The sequence below is a fragment of the Danio rerio genome, chromosome 24, assembly GCF_052040795.2.
Source record: "Danio rerio strain M-AB ecotype USA chromosome 24, GRCz13ab, whole genome shotgun sequence".
Taxonomy (NCBI): Eukaryota; Metazoa; Chordata; class Actinopteri; order Cypriniformes; family Danionidae; genus Danio; species Danio rerio.
Window position 1 is genome coordinate 10,945,324 of NC_141044.1, and position 16,566 is coordinate 10,961,889.

Sequence of the window (16,566 nt, forward strand, 5' to 3'; positions counted from 1 at the left end):
CCTTTCACAAGCTTCTCACAATAGTTTGAAGGAATTTTGGCCCATTCCTCCTGACAGAATTGGTGTAACTGAGTCAGATTTGTAGGTTGTCTTGCTCGCACAAGCTTTTTCAACTCTGACCACACATTTTCTATAGGATTGAGATCAGGGCTTTATGATGGCCACTCCAAAACATTCTCTCTGTTGTCCTTAAAGCACATTTTAACTAATTTGGCAGTATGCTTAGGGTCATGATCTGTTTGGAAGCCCCATTCGTGGCCAAGGTTTAATTTCCTGGCTGATGTCTTGAGATGTTGCTTCAGTATTTCTACATAATGTTCTTTCTTCATGATGCCATCTATGCTGTGAAGTGGACCAGTCCCTCTTGCAGCAAAACAGCCCCACAACATGATGCTGCCGCCCCAATATTTCACAGTTAGGATGGTGTTCCTAGGCTTGTAAGCTTTCCCTTTTGTCCTCCAAATGTAACACTGGTCATTTTGGACAAACAGTTCAATCTTAGTTCCATCAGACCACAGGACACGTCTCCAAAAAATATTCTTTTCCCAGTGTAATTTAGCAAATTGTAATCTGGCCTTTTTGTTGATTCTGACTTGTTGATTTTTCCATGTTGTCACAAAAGGAGGCAGTGTGTTTGAGGTTTTTCTTAAATACAATTCTACAGTTGTGCCACTAATTAACTCAAATGTTGTCAATTAGCCAATCAGAAACTTACAAAACCCTGACACCATTATCTGAGCTTTTTTAGAGGCATAATAATCTTATTGTTAGTTTTGTAACTCGACTTTCAAGAAAACAATTTCTCAAAAAAATATCTCTCTCATTTTTCTCCTATTAAGCATAACAGAAACAAAATTGATCATCCTAACTTACCTAAAATTTAAAAAATAAAAATAAATAAAAAATAAAATTAATAAAAATTAAAACCTTATTTTAAGCTAATTGCTGTCCTGTATTTGTACATCCCGATGTTTACAGGTATGCTCTCAAACAGCAAAACAAGCAAACTAAAAAAAATAAAAACTTATGCAAAAAATCTGTTTGTCATTCGGTTGCTGACAGATGTTCACTGTAAGGTGTTTTGATATGTTATTTGTACTATTATGAAACAAGAAGTAAGACAGCTGCCAAATATCTTCAGGCTGTTTTGAGTTTTTCTCCACTAGTGGCACGGGTTTTACAGTAGAGCTATACAAAAAAAAAAAAAAAGTGGGTGTGCGAGATCTACAAACATGCGCTTTTAATTTTAATTTGATCTGAACATCTAATCCATAATTACACAACACACACCTTAAAGTCAAGTAATGAAAAACAAAATGTTCAAAACTTTGAGATGGACAAATAATCTCTTTGGTTTATTCTGCTGTTTTTATTTTTTAACATATACACGTTTATAGTCACTGGTCAATTTTGCTTGTACACGATAAAGTATAACTTTCTCTCCATGTGCAACACTATTACATTTGACAAAAATAGCTTGACAAATATAAACCTTACAAGTCTACTAATAGGACAGTAGTGCAACTAAATGCAAAGGCTTCTATACGCTCATCTAATGAATGACAACACAGTGCAGTGGATTATAACACAAATATATGTTGATTAGTTTTTATCTTTTTGGCTACTTTTTAGTCTTGTAATTTTTCGGCAACAATCATGCGCTGTTCATTTATTACATAGGTGAATCAGAGTGTGTACATTCTTGATTTTCAGTCACATTACTAGTGCAGACAACCTGTCAAGTTTCGGTTTGTGTCAAACTTTAGGTAACACATATTAGCCCCGTTGTGTCATTGACAAAATGAACACTGCTATTGTAACATCTGTTTCCACCTACTGCTGTTTTGGTTTCTGTGTACAGGCCCTGAGGTAAGAGCATGACAAGTAAACAGTTGAAAAAGGGGTTTATTACTTGTATGGCATGTGAAAAACGCAAGTTTTTCCAGGAGCAGGAGAAAATTCAGTTGGGTCGTTTCTTTATTTAGTTTTATATGTGTGCGTTTTGAAATGGATATATTTATCTGACCAACTTAATTCTTTATGCTTTCCAAAAATTTAAACACAACATTATGAAAAATACACTCACCATCCACTTTATTAGGTACACCTTACTAGTACCAGGACCCCTTTTTGCTTTCAGAACTGCCTTAATCCTTTGTGGCACGGATTCAACAAGGTACTGGAATTATTCCACAGAGATTTCTGTCCATATTTGACACGATAGCATCACGCAGTTGCTGCAGATTTGCTGGCTGCACATTTATGATGCGAAACTCCATCACATCCCAAAGATGCTCTATTGGATTGAGATCTGGTGACTATGGAGGCTTTCCGAGTACGGTGAGCTCATTGTCATGTTAAAGAATCCAGTCTGAGATGATTCACACTTTATGACATGGCATGTTATCCTGCTGGAAGATGGGTACATTGTGGTCATAAAGGGATGGACATGGTCAGCAGCATTACTCGGGTATGTAGGCTGTGGCGTTGGCATGATGCTTAATTAGTAATAAGGGCCACAAAATGTGCCAAGAAAATATCCCCCAGACCATTACACCACCACTTCCAGCCTTAACTGTTGATACAAAGCAGGAAGATCCATGCTTTCATGTTGTTGACGGCAAATTCTGACCCTACCATCTGAATGTTGCAACAGAAATCGAGACTCATCAGACCAGGCAACGTTTTACCATTCTTCTACCGTCAAACTATGGTAAACCTGTGCAAACTGTAGCCTCAGTTTCCTGTTCTTAGCTCACAGGAGTGGCACCCAGTGTGGTCTTCTGCTGCTGTAGCCCATCTGCCTCAAGGCTGGACGTGTTGTGCATTCAGAGATGCTCTTCTGCATATCTTGGTTGTAACGGGTGGTAATTTGAGTTGCTGTTTCCTTTCTATTAGCTGGAACCAGTCTAGCCATTCTCCTCTGACCTCTGGCATCAACAAGGCACTGGATAGTTTCTTTTTTCAGACCATTCTCTGTAAACCCTAGAGATGGTTGTGCGTGAAAATCCCAGAAGATCTGGAGTTTCTGAAATTCTCAGACCAGTCCGTCTGGCACCAACAACCATGCCACGTTCAAAGTCACTTAAATCCCCTTTTTTACTCATTCTGATGCTCAGCTTGATCTGCAGCAGATTGTCTTGACCATCTCTACATGCCTAAATGCATTGACTTGCTGCCATATGATTGGCTGATTAGAAATTTGCATTAACGAGCAGTAAAATGCAATTAAATGAATATTAAAAGTGTAATGGTAATCGCCAAACCAAAGAGAGGGCATACAATTGCAGAAAATTAGATTTTGCCACATGCAACAGAGTTTGTCAAGGAATTATTTGAAGAGGATGAAGGGATGATGTGAGGGATCAGCTTTGTGCTTGACTTGAGGATGAAATGCGTCTTGCTCTGACAAAGATCTCTCCAGCTATAGACCCAATTATTGCTCACTGCCAGTAGCAATCCTCACACTGATTATTAAAGCATAGCAAATAACATGCAAGTATTAAATTGTAATAGCCTATATTATATCTTTCCCTTAAACACCAGAGTGTATACTGATAATTTTGTCATTGAATAACAAAATAGGCCAATACAATATTAAATCAGTATTGGCCTACTGATGTTTTGCTTTTATAATTTACATTAGGCTATTATATGTGCATAAACGGATCTAGATATAGTAATAATACACATACACTTTTTTTGAAAACAACATTTTTGACGTCCTTACTGAAAACTAATGAGTGGTAATAGAGCTTACAATGTCTTCCAGGGGAAAAGGGGGTCTCAGGCAAAAAAAGGTTGGAAATCACTGCTTTAAAATGTTAACTATTCCTTTAATAGCATAACTGATAATCAGCAGCCATTACTTCTGAATGCTCAAAAATTATTCTAATATGCAAATTTTCCACTAATGTACAAGGAACGCTGTTTATTTCCCCAAGTGTTTCTAAAAATATATATATATTTACCAAACATCATAACTGCCTCGAACTGATCAATTAAATACATTTTTTCTAAATTTAAGTATTTAAAAAAGTTGTGGTGTTTATTAAAATATCTTACCGCTAAAGAGAGAATAAAACAGCAAAGGGTGAACTTCTTGATATGTGATTTGGTGACCATCACACCACTGGTCAACTTATTGGTCGGGTTATTCTGTTTAAAAAAAAAGAAAGAAATACAGTTACTCAAATGTTAGTTATTCTCAAAAACAACAATTGTTAATTTAATAAACAAAAAGATAATCATGTGAAAGAATTATTCAATATAATAAAAAAGAAATATTCAATATAATACAATTAAATTGTTATTATTATTATTATTATTACTATTATTATTATTATTATTAATAATAATAATAATAATAATAATCAACAACAATCCAAAACATCTAAAACCACGAAACCAAAACCTTTGCTAAAACCAAAGTGTTGTCTTTCAGGTCAACAGGAAGAACATTGTGTTCTAGTGATGGCAAAAACACATTTTCAAGTTACAAAACAAGTTCTCAGCAATACTTTACTCAAACATGCCAACACAACCACACAATTAAAACCTGAAGGCTCTTAAGACACAGACATCTGATATTAGTTATGTCTGTAATCGGTCTAAAGGGCAAAACCTAAACAAGTTGAATCAGGCACATCTTAGTCTGACTGTTGCAGGCCTTTAAATGGTCCATAATTACAGGTCTGCAAGATGAGGCATTTTATAGTGAATGCCAGTCATCATGTGTTGAGCAAAACAAATTTCCTGAACCTTAAGGCAAAAAAAAAAATCCAATTTTTTTTTGAAGAAGTAAACAGGTTTTTTCTTTTGGTTGTGGTGGTGGTAAAAAATTTTTTCTTTTTTTATTTAGGGTAAATTTTAGGAGAAACCCATTACTTACCATATCGAAAGCTGGATACACTGCACGTAGTTCTGTCAACCACCCATAGGGCATGTGACCCACTGGATACGTTGCTGTGAGAACTGCTACTGCCTATCAAACAAACACAATTCACTTTGAAAAGACTCTTACTATTTACTGTGGTACATAATAGTACACTAGAGAGCCGTTTACACCTGTTCACTTTATACATTTGTTCTGATCTGATTGTGAAAAGAGCAGAGATGTAAACGCCCCGAAACACATTTAAATATGATCGCTCAAACCAATTCACGAGATGATCCAGGATGCATTCCAGATGAATGTGAAAAACAAACATGCAAGTGTGTTGAGCTACATTATATGGTATAGTCAGATGTAGTAGTGCTAATGCAATGCCACAGATGGCGTTTTGGGTTGTTTGTTTCTTTGAATTTAATTATTTCTGACCACTCATTATCCACTGAATTATAAAATTATAATGTAAATAAATATCTAATTGAAGCAATGGAGAGGAAACTAAATTACCAGCAGTTTTTAGAAGTGTATAATTAAAACATAATTTTAAGTAGGTCATTCACAAATTAATGTAAACCCTATACAGTGTTGAATGCCTTGCATGTACCTGCATGATAGAAATAGATGTTTTCTTTAGCATTTATAACCCATGGTATATCAAATAAGATATAAACCATTTGAATGTTGTGATGCCACTGGTCCATAAACATTTCTTGATTGTTATCAAACCATTTCATAACTGTAATAAGAGAATTTAAACACAGTTATCACAGTGGTTAGTGCGCTGACATATACACGGCATCTGTCTTGAAGTCGTATGATCATATCCCTGTTTGTGGACCCTCTTTGTTTTATCCTACTATCCTATCAAATAAATGCAAACATTTTTCAACTTCACAATTTTTAATGTTCAGTATGTATTTGAATAATGATGGCAGGTTCCTTTACTTGAATGCTCAGATGTGATTATCATAATTAGTAGTGTTTACAAAGTTTGAGGTTTACTGTATCATTGACATCTTACAGATGTTGATCTACCTTTACCATTGCACACACTTTGTAACATTTTATTCATCAAGTTTATGAGTCTCTTATGTTTATTTTATTAAAAAGAGATCAGATAGTTTAAATATTTTTGTTTTTGACTATTAAAACTATTTAGACTATTTAACGCAGTAATGCTAGTAAATTTAAAAAAAATGGTTAAAAAAAAAATCCTAATAATTCTAAAAAAATTGTTAAGAAAAATATTCAATAGTTATCGGTATCAAATGATATAAACCATAATATTGTGATAATTTTTTTTGCAATATTGCCCAGCCCTACACATTATATTGCATTAGATTTTGCCGGTACTACTAACTTTTATAAAGTAATAGAAAATGAGAATGAAAATGATTTAAGGCAAAAGTATGGTCTTTATCTTTCTTCATAATCGAATTCATACAAGCAACAAACTTATTTTGCAATAGCCAGAACCTATGCTCTAAATTAGAGGTGTGAACCTACACTGGTCTCACGATTCGGTTACGGTTATTATGCCATTGATTCTGTTCAATTCGGTATCGCGGTGCATTGACGATGCTTTCCGTACACAGTTTATTTTATCACAGCAGCAATTCTTGTATTAAAATGTATATTTATATTTCTATACTATTTGTAATACAATTTTGTCCTTTAATACAGTCAGATATATGAACGGAGCCTTTCTGAGCCTTGACTACAAGTTTTTACACCCCTTTGATTGGTCACACGCTTAACAGAAAGGGTTGCGATTGGCTCTTGCGTGCTGGCGCTCTTCACAGATGAGTGACACTGATAAACGGCAGCGACGATCACAGCTGATCCATGACAGACAGGGTGGAGAAAACTCTGCAGGCACGCGCCCGTGTCTGTATCCAGAAGAATCGCTGTAACAGCCGAGAGGAGAGGAGGTCAAGTAGATGCCAGCAGGTCAAATGGACCACAGTGAGAGTGAGAGAGAAATGGTGTTTAATTTCATTCTCTCAATCGCAGTGAAATAGGGGCTTCTGCTGTAAGTGTCAGTGAAAGACTATCCAGCAAACACACACACAAGTGAAATTGTGCACAGCTTCTGTGTTTTAAAGTAGTTGGAGCGTTGTAAATACCGGGGCTCGCCTCCCTCTTCATAGTAAACAATGGCTACACAGCGCATTTGAGATAAATGACATCAGTATATAATAACCGGTTATGATTATTACTGAACCATTACCGAATTGTCAGCGTCTGCATCTCGGTGCACAGAAGAAACAATTAATTTTAACACCCCTACTCTTAATGGTATAAACCGTGAGGGATTTTTAATGTATATAATCATAAACACACATCTTTACGCTCATTTGATATAATCAAGGATATTATGATTCAATGCGTTACACATCTGCAATTATTTCTCTCATGGTTCAAAGGGCCAGTGCAGACTCAACTGCTGCTCTAGGCAGAAGACTCACGTTCCCTATTCATCATACTCCGTTAACCACGATCATTACCTTACATATGAAACTATTATGGGTCTATTATGCTACAGTTACAATTGCCATTTCTGTATCATGTTATACAGTTAAAGTCAGAATTATTAGCCCGTCTGAATAATTAGCGCCAGTTTATTTATTTTTCACCAATTTCTGTTTAATAGAGGGAAGATTATTTCAGCACATTTCTAAGCATAATAGTTTTAAAAACTTAGTTCTAATAACGGATTTATTTTATCTAAATAATAAGTAAATAATATTTTACTTAATATTTTTCAAGACACTTCTATACATCTTAAAGTGACGTTTAAAGGCCTAACTAGGTTAATAAGGTGAACTAGGCAGGTTAGGGTAATTAGGCAAGTTATTGTATAGCGATGGTTTGTTCTGTAGATTATCGAAAAAAAAATTAGCTTAAAGGGGCTAATAATTTTGTCCCAAAAATATTTTTTAAAAATTAATAGCTGCTTTTATTCTAGCCGAAGTAAAACAAATAAGACTTTCTCCAGAAGAACAAATATCATCAGACATACTGTGAAAATGTCCTTGCTCTGTTAAAAACAATTTGGGAAATATTTAAAAAAATCAAATCAAAAGGGGGCTAATAATTCTGACTTCAACTGTATAAAAAGTGTAGCAAACAAGCTAGAAGACAACGAAGAAGAAAATAAATACATATAATACAAATAAAAAAATAATAATAGATGAATAAAGTGAAAAAATTTTGTCGAGATCACAAGAAGAACTACTACACATACTACTACGATGACAACTATTACGACAACAACTACAAGAATGAGTGTTAAGACGATGAATAACTACTTTATGTCAAGGTGAGAAAATAAAAGTTGCGATTCCACCAAAACGAGTTGTTATGTTGAAATCAAGAGAAAGCAAGAAAGAACAAATATTTTAAAGCATGGCCTCTTAGGACTTCCAAACAAATCAGCCAACCAATCAGAGAAAATACATGAAGTGAACAATAGCACTCACTTCAGTTGATGCAGAGCTGCCTTTCAGGTCCCGTGACACAAACAGATTGACGATGGGTCTGCTGATGCGCTGAGTAGCCAAAATCAGAGCAAGCGGCCACCAGAAGCTAAGCATCTTCTTTATGGTGGCATCACCCTGGAAGTGACCAAAAGTACACTTGATATGAATTATTTTTATTTGAATCATTACTTTTCTGCCATAATCTGTTTGATGGACGTACCCCTTGATCAGTGCTGGTGGATTCAGGGGTGATGTCGTGAACATTGCAGTAGTAGCCAAGTCCTACAATAGTAAATCGCACAAGGGCTCCCATATACAGAGCGAGAATGGGGATGAGAAGAGGCTCGAAACATTCCAGGTTACTCTGGAGGAGGATCGCCACAAATACTATCTGTGAGCGACAATATCAAATATTATTATTGAGCGAAATTGTGTACATGTTTACACACATCACAAACCTGCACAAAACTACTTGCATTCAAAGGTTACAGAAGGGATATGCTGTACCTGCTGTATGCAAATGTGCAATGCAAAAGGAGTACTCAGAATAGGGGTCAGCAGCTAGAACAGCAAAATTTGCATATACTGTACTGTTTATTACAAGTAAAGGAAGAATGCCCATATGTAGCTTAAATATTAAAATATGCTGTGATGACTCATTTTTGTTATCGCATATTTTTACAATATATTCCACTTGTTTTTATGCTTTTTTTTGTTAAGAAATATAAATAATTTAATACTTTTATATAACCACAAATATATTAAAGGGTGTCTAACATGACTATAAGGTCATTTGTGTATGTAATGTTACAAAAAAAACTATATAAAGTACTTTTTTCCCAAATTATTTTTAAAAAAAGTTGTCAACATTGATCAATCAGTGATCAGACACCAGTGCATCTGATAAAATAGAGCATGTAATAACTCTAATGGTTGATAAAATCCTCACTGCATTGTTTGCAATTTGTTTTACTTTATATTTAAACAGAGGTGTGAAAAAGTCTTTGCCCCAGTACTGATTTCTTATTTTTACGTTTGTCACACTTTAATGTTTCAGATAATCAAAGTAATTTCAATATTTTACTCAAAAACCAAGAAGAAAACACATCAGGCAGTGTTTAAATGAAGGAAATCCACTTCTGAAGGCAAAAAAACAAAATGAAGACTTTATAGTGGCCTAGTCAACGTCCTGACCTGCATCCAATTGAGATGTGGCATGACCTTAAAAAGCCATTCAAGCTCAAAAACTCCTATATTGCTGAACTACATCAAGAAGAGTGGGCCAAAATTCTTCAGCGCTGTAAAGCTGGATTTATACTTTCGTCTTGCACCGCATCGTGCACCTCTGCGGACTGCGCGTTATACTTGCTGCATTTGTTGTGATATTCTCAAAAGAAACTGACCGTAAAGTCAAGCGGATAAAAAGAGAAGTAGCACGTTTCTGGAACTACGTCATATCATTAATATCATTCAGTATTTTTTAACTAATTATTTTTATAAATTATTTTAATGATATGGATTTTTATAACCATTTAAGATTTTTAAAAAAAATTTATGCATACCTTACCTTTGTTCTTTTCTCGAACAGTTCTACCTATTAAAGTTTATTGAAATATTAAATGACAACTGAACATGAGTTAGTCTACAAATATATATTTTTATTATGGAAAGAATAAAACGCATCAAAAAAGCACACTTACAAAAAAAAAAAAAAAACTTATTTTTTAGAATTAGCCCGCTCCACAATTTACACATTACTGTCTGGCTAGTTTCTGTCCTCTACTTAAGCTAAAAAGGCTATAATGGTCCAATGATCCTGACCAATATCACCAATAAAGCCTAGAAAAACTGGGAATCAGTATACTGTAGATTGATAGGTTCAAATATTCCTTTCCAGTTATCAAGTAAATAATTTGTATCTTAATTATAGTTTTGTAACTATTAAATCGTTTTAAATTCAAAATTGTAATATAGACATCACTGTAAAACATATGACTGGTGGAAAACATATTCTGTAATTGTGTAACTGGGTCTCTACTTTTGCCATGGCCTCTTTTGGCCTCAACAAACTCATCCATTAGGTTTTTCCAAAGTTTTTAACAAAAACTTTCCTCCTTTCCCACGGCTGCTGCAACTTCTAGTCAAGAATTATTGATCATCTGGTTATTTCTATGACCACAGATCATAAAGATGTCTGCATAGTCTTACCCGTTTCAGACAAAATCTCTTCAAAGTGATTCATATTCAACTTAAATCAAACATGGCGCTGCAGGAACTGTTCACTCGAGTATCAAAAAAAAAATTATGCGCTGCGTCTGCCGAAATCATTTCGCATGCAACCAAAGTGAACATCAAACGAACTAGCGGATGCGTCGAGTATTAACCAAACTTAGGAGACTCCTGGCAAGTTATTGAAAGTGCTTGACCGCAGTTGTTGCTACTAAAATTGGCCCAACATTTTCCCCTAGGGCTATGTAGTTTTGCATTTTGTTTTCTCTTAATAATAAAACCTTCATTTCAACTGCATGATGCGTTTACTTGCGTTATCTTGGACTAATATTTAAATTAGTTTGATGATCTGACAGATTAAAATGAGACAAGCATGCAAAAAATAAGAAATCAGCAAGGGGAAAACAAAGTCGTGTATCTTACTTTTGAATATCATCCCTAAATCGGTTATTTTGAAAGGTTAGCAAAACACTTTTCATTTAATTTGTGAAAAAAAGGAATGTAAAACATGATTGACAGTGAACATGTTAGTATTTACCTGTGCAACAACATCAGATATGGAGGCAGAGCCTACTAGAAGACTATACTTGTGTTTCAGGAGGATGCCAGCATGAATCCATGCCTTTAGAGCAAAACCAAAAAAAAGCAAGAATTAAAAAATGCATGCAACAAGTTTTCCATACAAATTATTGTTTATCATTAAACATCAAGCAGGAAGCAAAGCTGTGCTAATAATAGTTTATCATCCCAAACAAACTTCCAATACTGCACTTCCTGTACTTCCACTCCTACAGTTTTAGATCATACTGAATCATGTATTGTTCAAGCCACCATGAAATTCCCAATGGACAAAATGACTGAGTTGGAAACCATTTCTGCCTTCTTAACTGACAGATTTAACTAGATACACAGAAAAAAAAAAGATTTTGGTCAATACTGATATGATTAAGAATATACAAATCTCTCATTCCCCTAAATAACAAAGATAACTCTGTTGGATGGACATTTGGTTACCATGTTTCACTCAAACTCTCATTGTTAGCTCAATACATTTTCATTGCATTTTTGTGTTGACATGAAGTCACATTGCACTAAACATACACACACAGGCACTAGTGTTCAAAACGCATCTCACTTGTGTATTAGTTGCTAAGTTTAACCATACAACACAATTGTTTTTAAGGTCCATTAAAGTAAATATTCACAGAGAGTTTAAAGCATTAAACAATTTTTGCACACAGACCTCTGGCTAACTGAATATTTACTAATTTACATGCTAACTTACACTCACTTTATTAGGTACACCTTACTAGTACTGGGAAGGACCCACTTTTGCCTTCAGAACTGCCTAAATCCTTTGTGGCATAGATTCAACAAAGTACTGGAAAATTTCCTCAGAGATTTTGTCCATATTGACATGACAGCATCATGCTGCAGATTTGTCAGCTGCACACCCACGATGCGAATCTCCTGTTCCACCACATACTAAAAAGGTGCTTTACTGGATTGTGTTCCGGTGACTTCGGAGGGCATTTGAGTACAGTGAACTAATTGTTATGTTCAAGAAACTGGTTTGAGATGATTCACATTTATGACATGGTGTGTAATCTTGCTGGAAGTAGACATCAGAAGATGGTCATAAAGGGATGGACATGGTCAGCAACAATACTTGGGTAGGTTGTGGTGTTAAAACGATGCTCAATCGGTACTAATGGGCACAAAGCGTGGCAAGGTAATATCCCCCACACCAGTACTTAATTTTTGAATTGCGAGGTCCCAGAACAGATTAGGGTAACGGATCCAGCAAGTTACGCGAGGATGGAGAGGTGTCGCGCATGAAAGTGAAGAGCAGGGGGCGAGGTGTGGTTGGAGGTTGGTGCGGTGGATGGCGGAGGGGTGTTGCGGACGAAAGTGAGCTTAGTGGGGTGTTGCTGACAAAAGTGAAGAAGTAGCGAAGTAAGCCCAGTAAAGCAGCTACAACTCTGCACAGTTACAAAAATCGTGGCAGATTACCTCAGAAATATAAGCTATGTCATATTTGTCATATCATATACATCATTTTTGGTACATTTTGAAATGTGTGTAGCATGTACATGACATATTTCATTCCTCTGCGTACCACTAGAAGGAAGCCTGCGTACCACTAGTGGTACACGTACCACAGTTTGAGAACCACTGGTCTAGACCAAGTCTACATGCCTAAATGCATCGAGTTGATAATTCCTTACGGCCCAGTGTGAATGAGGCATTACATTTATATAGCGTTTTTCAGGGCACTCAAAGCGCTTTACACTTTAGAGCGAATCTCCTCATCCACCACCAGTGTGCAGCATCCACCTGGATGACACAATGGCAGCCATATTGCGCCAGACCGCACACCACACACCACACACCTGCTGATTGGTGGAGAGGAGAAATAGTGATGAAGGCAGATATGATATGGTTAGGAGCCCATGAAAAAATTAAACATACTTTTTAATCTATGTGTTGGAAAATAAATGTAAATACCCAAAAGCATGGAGTGACTGTAAAACACATTAATTTCTAGTAACATTGACAATGAAACTAACATATAAACTACTAGGATAAATCTTAGCCTGCTCTGGAGCATACTAGCTGCAAAGAATAAATCTCCATAATAACTTAATTTAGCCTGCTTTCATGCAACTGAGTCAATGCTAAATTCAGCCAGGATAGCCTCAAAATCCCAGATCAATCCCTCATTTTACTTTTGTGCAATGCCCTCTGATCTTAACCAGGTTGGATTAGTTTGGCTGATTGTCGGCCCAAAACTTACGTTCCTGATTAGGTATATGCATTAAAAAGCAGATGAGCAGTGTACCTAATAAAGTGGCCGCTGTGTAATAAATTGGAAAAGGAACAATTTGCTACATTAAAGAGCCCCTATTATGGGTTTTGGAAAATTACCATCCATGTGGTGTGTAACACAGCTCTAAGTGAAATATCCAGCTAAGGCTAAAATCTGAAAGTGGACAGTGTTTAAAACTATTGATAAATATTGACTAGCATCATGGGGACTTTGTGAAGAGCAACAAGTGTCTATCACCACATTTATTTTATGTTGTCTGTTTTAAAGACAATTGTACTACAGTTTTGTTTAATAAACTTACCATGTTATTTCATTGTGAAATGTTTAATTATGCACTTTTTGTGCACTGAATACATTTACAATGGATGTATGTAGCTTGATTGAAAAAGCAAAAACAGTTGTCAAAATCGCATATTAAATCGCAAATCGCAATATTTGTTTAAAAAAAATAAATAAATAAAAAAAATAAATAAATAAAAATAAAAATCGCAATCTAATTATTTTGTCCTTATTGCACAGACCTAGTCTGTCAGTTTTTGCGAAAATACCTCAGCATTATAGCCCAACCTGTGCTATTCCTGTCATTTTTCTGACAAGTGCTTCAGCAATCTACACGCTTACAACAGGAGATTCGTCGGACGTTTGTTAAAGGAAGGATCAGAAAAGACTACTGATGTATGAGACTGACACAGCTGCAGAGGAATTTTATCAGTAAATAGATTATGGATCAGTTTCTTTTTCCATTTCACAAGTGTAAGTCAACGGTTGCCTCCTTGTTTTCTCTAGCTTGCAAGTTATGTATTTAATTGTGTTTTGTTACTTGCAACCGCTTTTATCTGGTTAACTTTTTATATTCTCATTTCGCGTCTAAAGCCCCGTTGAAAACGCAATGCATGCTGCTTTGTTTACAGACTTAAATGCATTTGTGAGCTTATGATCTACTGCTGTTTGTCATTGCTATGGCCACCGTCAGCTGTTCTTACACACGTGCAGCGGTCAAGGTTCAGAATAGTTCAGCCTTTGCTGCTGTATACTGAATGTGTGTCATGGTTAAGAATGAAGCAATATGCTGGTGTTTAACTGCACTGCTTTAATGCACTCATGCACACACAAAAAATCCGGGAGACTGTGGGGGGTTAAGTTCGGTGGCGAGATGTCTGAATAACACTGTTGGGAACCGGGTACTGTGGTGTTGATCAGTTAACTACTATGAAGCACGGCTGCTGCGATCAGATCCTATACCAGTGATGGCGACCGGGGGGTTTCACAGACAGTATCAAAATGGTGAGAACCAGGGGAGGGGCTGGTTGAAATTATGGGTTCGAAATAAACGAGAACCCCGGGAGTGGTGGCAGGTATGCTCACACATGCTGCACTGTGACTACTTCAATACTGTTAATAAGATGCGCTGGGCATTTCACTCTCTCGCTTCAGCGCGAGAGAGTGAAATGCCCAGCGCATCTTATCAACAGTATTGAAGTAGTATTGAACGCTGTCGACCCATCGCAACAGGCGGTCATCGGTCCAATCAGTGCAGATTAGCTTCGCGCGAAGGAGAGGTTTGGGAACAAATGAATCGCTCAAGGATTCATATGGTAGTCGCTGGGATAATTTGCTAATAATAAATACATATTATAAGACAATGAAAGTGTTTTTTGACCTTACATGCATATCAGACTGTTGTTGGAGACCCTTACAACCAAGATATGACCCTTTATAATGTATAATTGGGGCTCTTTAAGGTTATACATATAATTTTCATACTTACCATTGCATCTAATAATGGAAACAGTGCGAGGTACAGGAAAGCTTTTCTGGTCTTGCTTCCAACTGAATCATCCACATGATGGAGCTTATTTATGATGTAGTAGCCCAGATCTGTGTAAGCTAAGGAAATATAATGGTTTTAAAATAGGTTTTACATTGAGGAACGTTTGCAGATATCTTTGAGAAACTGATTTACAAGATAAACACCTATGAGGACGTGTAAGATAATGGCAATGACTCCAGCCACAGCCATGCAGAGGATGGCCTTGGATCTCTCCTTCTTACTGTTGACAAACACAAGTCCCACATTTTTGAAGTCGCTCATGGGTCCAGTGAAGAATTTCATAAGCGAGTATGCTAGACCATAGCTTGCCAGCATTTCAACCTTGTCCTCTTTTACAGAAGCAATACCCCTGTTTAGAGCCTGGAGACAACAAGAAGAGAAGTTGTTTAATGTAAAATATACACAAACCAACTTTATTAGTTTAAAGTAACACATTTTTTTTTTAATTAACAAATCTCCTAGAGTTAAAGAGTTGAGTTTTAAAATTTTAATAATCCATTCGGCCAATCTTTGAGTCTGGTGGGAGCACTTTAGCTTAGCATAGCATAAATCACTGAATCATATTAGATCATTAGCATCTCACTCAATTAAAAAAAAAAAAGAAAGTATCTACTGTATCATTTTTTTTATTTAAAGAAAATGTTTAAAAATGTTCTGTAGTCACATTGTGTACTAAAACTAATGAAAAATGAAAAGTTGCTGTTTTCTAAGTTGACATGGGTAGGAACTATACTCTCACTTTGGTGCAATAATCAAGAAACTTTGCAAAAGCTTTGGGTAAAACTCAACTGTTTAACTATGTTACTTGTAAAATGTATTGCCCAACGCTGCCCAAATAGTGTTATTTTAGATACTTGGTTAATTTGTACAAAAATTCCTGATGATCCCTAAAGTCAAAGTATGGAGTGTTATCACGCTGCTTCATCATTCAACCATATTGGTGGTGAACCAAAGAAATATTCACAATTTTTTTCCAGATTATTAGTTCTGAAAATGATTAATTATAGTCATGTTTTAGTCTGTAATAATCGATTGGGCCAAAAAAATGCATATAAAAACATTGCGATTACTATAGAAAGCCAAAAGTTACTGTATGTGCACCCTTAAGTGCTGTTGGGGAAGTTTTCATAGAGTCTGGGGTGATTTTGAGTCTTATTTTGGCCAAAAATTTCTCTACGTTTCAGCAAATAGAATGCATTTTGGTGAAAAATCTTATTTTAACACATATTTTGGTAAAATGTTTTGAAATGCTTTTTGAAAATTGAAAATATGAAATTTTACCAATACACTCTGGGCAAATTGA

At 35.8% G+C, this 16,566-nt stretch overlaps 1 protein-coding gene across 1 annotated transcript in view; it reads right to left on the reverse strand.

Moving 5' to 3' along the window:
- LOC147837963 (progressive ankylosis protein homolog) overlaps window positions 1-16,566 on the reverse strand; it is a 38,738-nt gene that overhangs the window by 10,762 nt on the left and 11,410 nt on the right. Inside the window, exons 2-8 of the mRNA XM_087309312.1 lie at window positions 15,407-15,623; window positions 15,201-15,319; window positions 11,141-11,224; window positions 8,594-8,764; window positions 8,374-8,508; window positions 4,892-4,984; window positions 4,066-4,158 (exon numbers count right to left, since the gene is read on the reverse strand). Of these exons, the coding sequence (XP_087165438.1) occupies window positions 4,066-4,158; window positions 4,892-4,984; window positions 8,374-8,508; window positions 8,594-8,764; window positions 11,141-11,224; window positions 15,201-15,319; window positions 15,407-15,623 (912 nt within the window). The remainder of the gene's footprint in view (window positions 1-4,065; window positions 4,159-4,891; window positions 4,985-8,373; window positions 8,509-8,593; window positions 8,765-11,140; window positions 11,225-15,200; window positions 15,320-15,406; window positions 15,624-16,566) is intronic.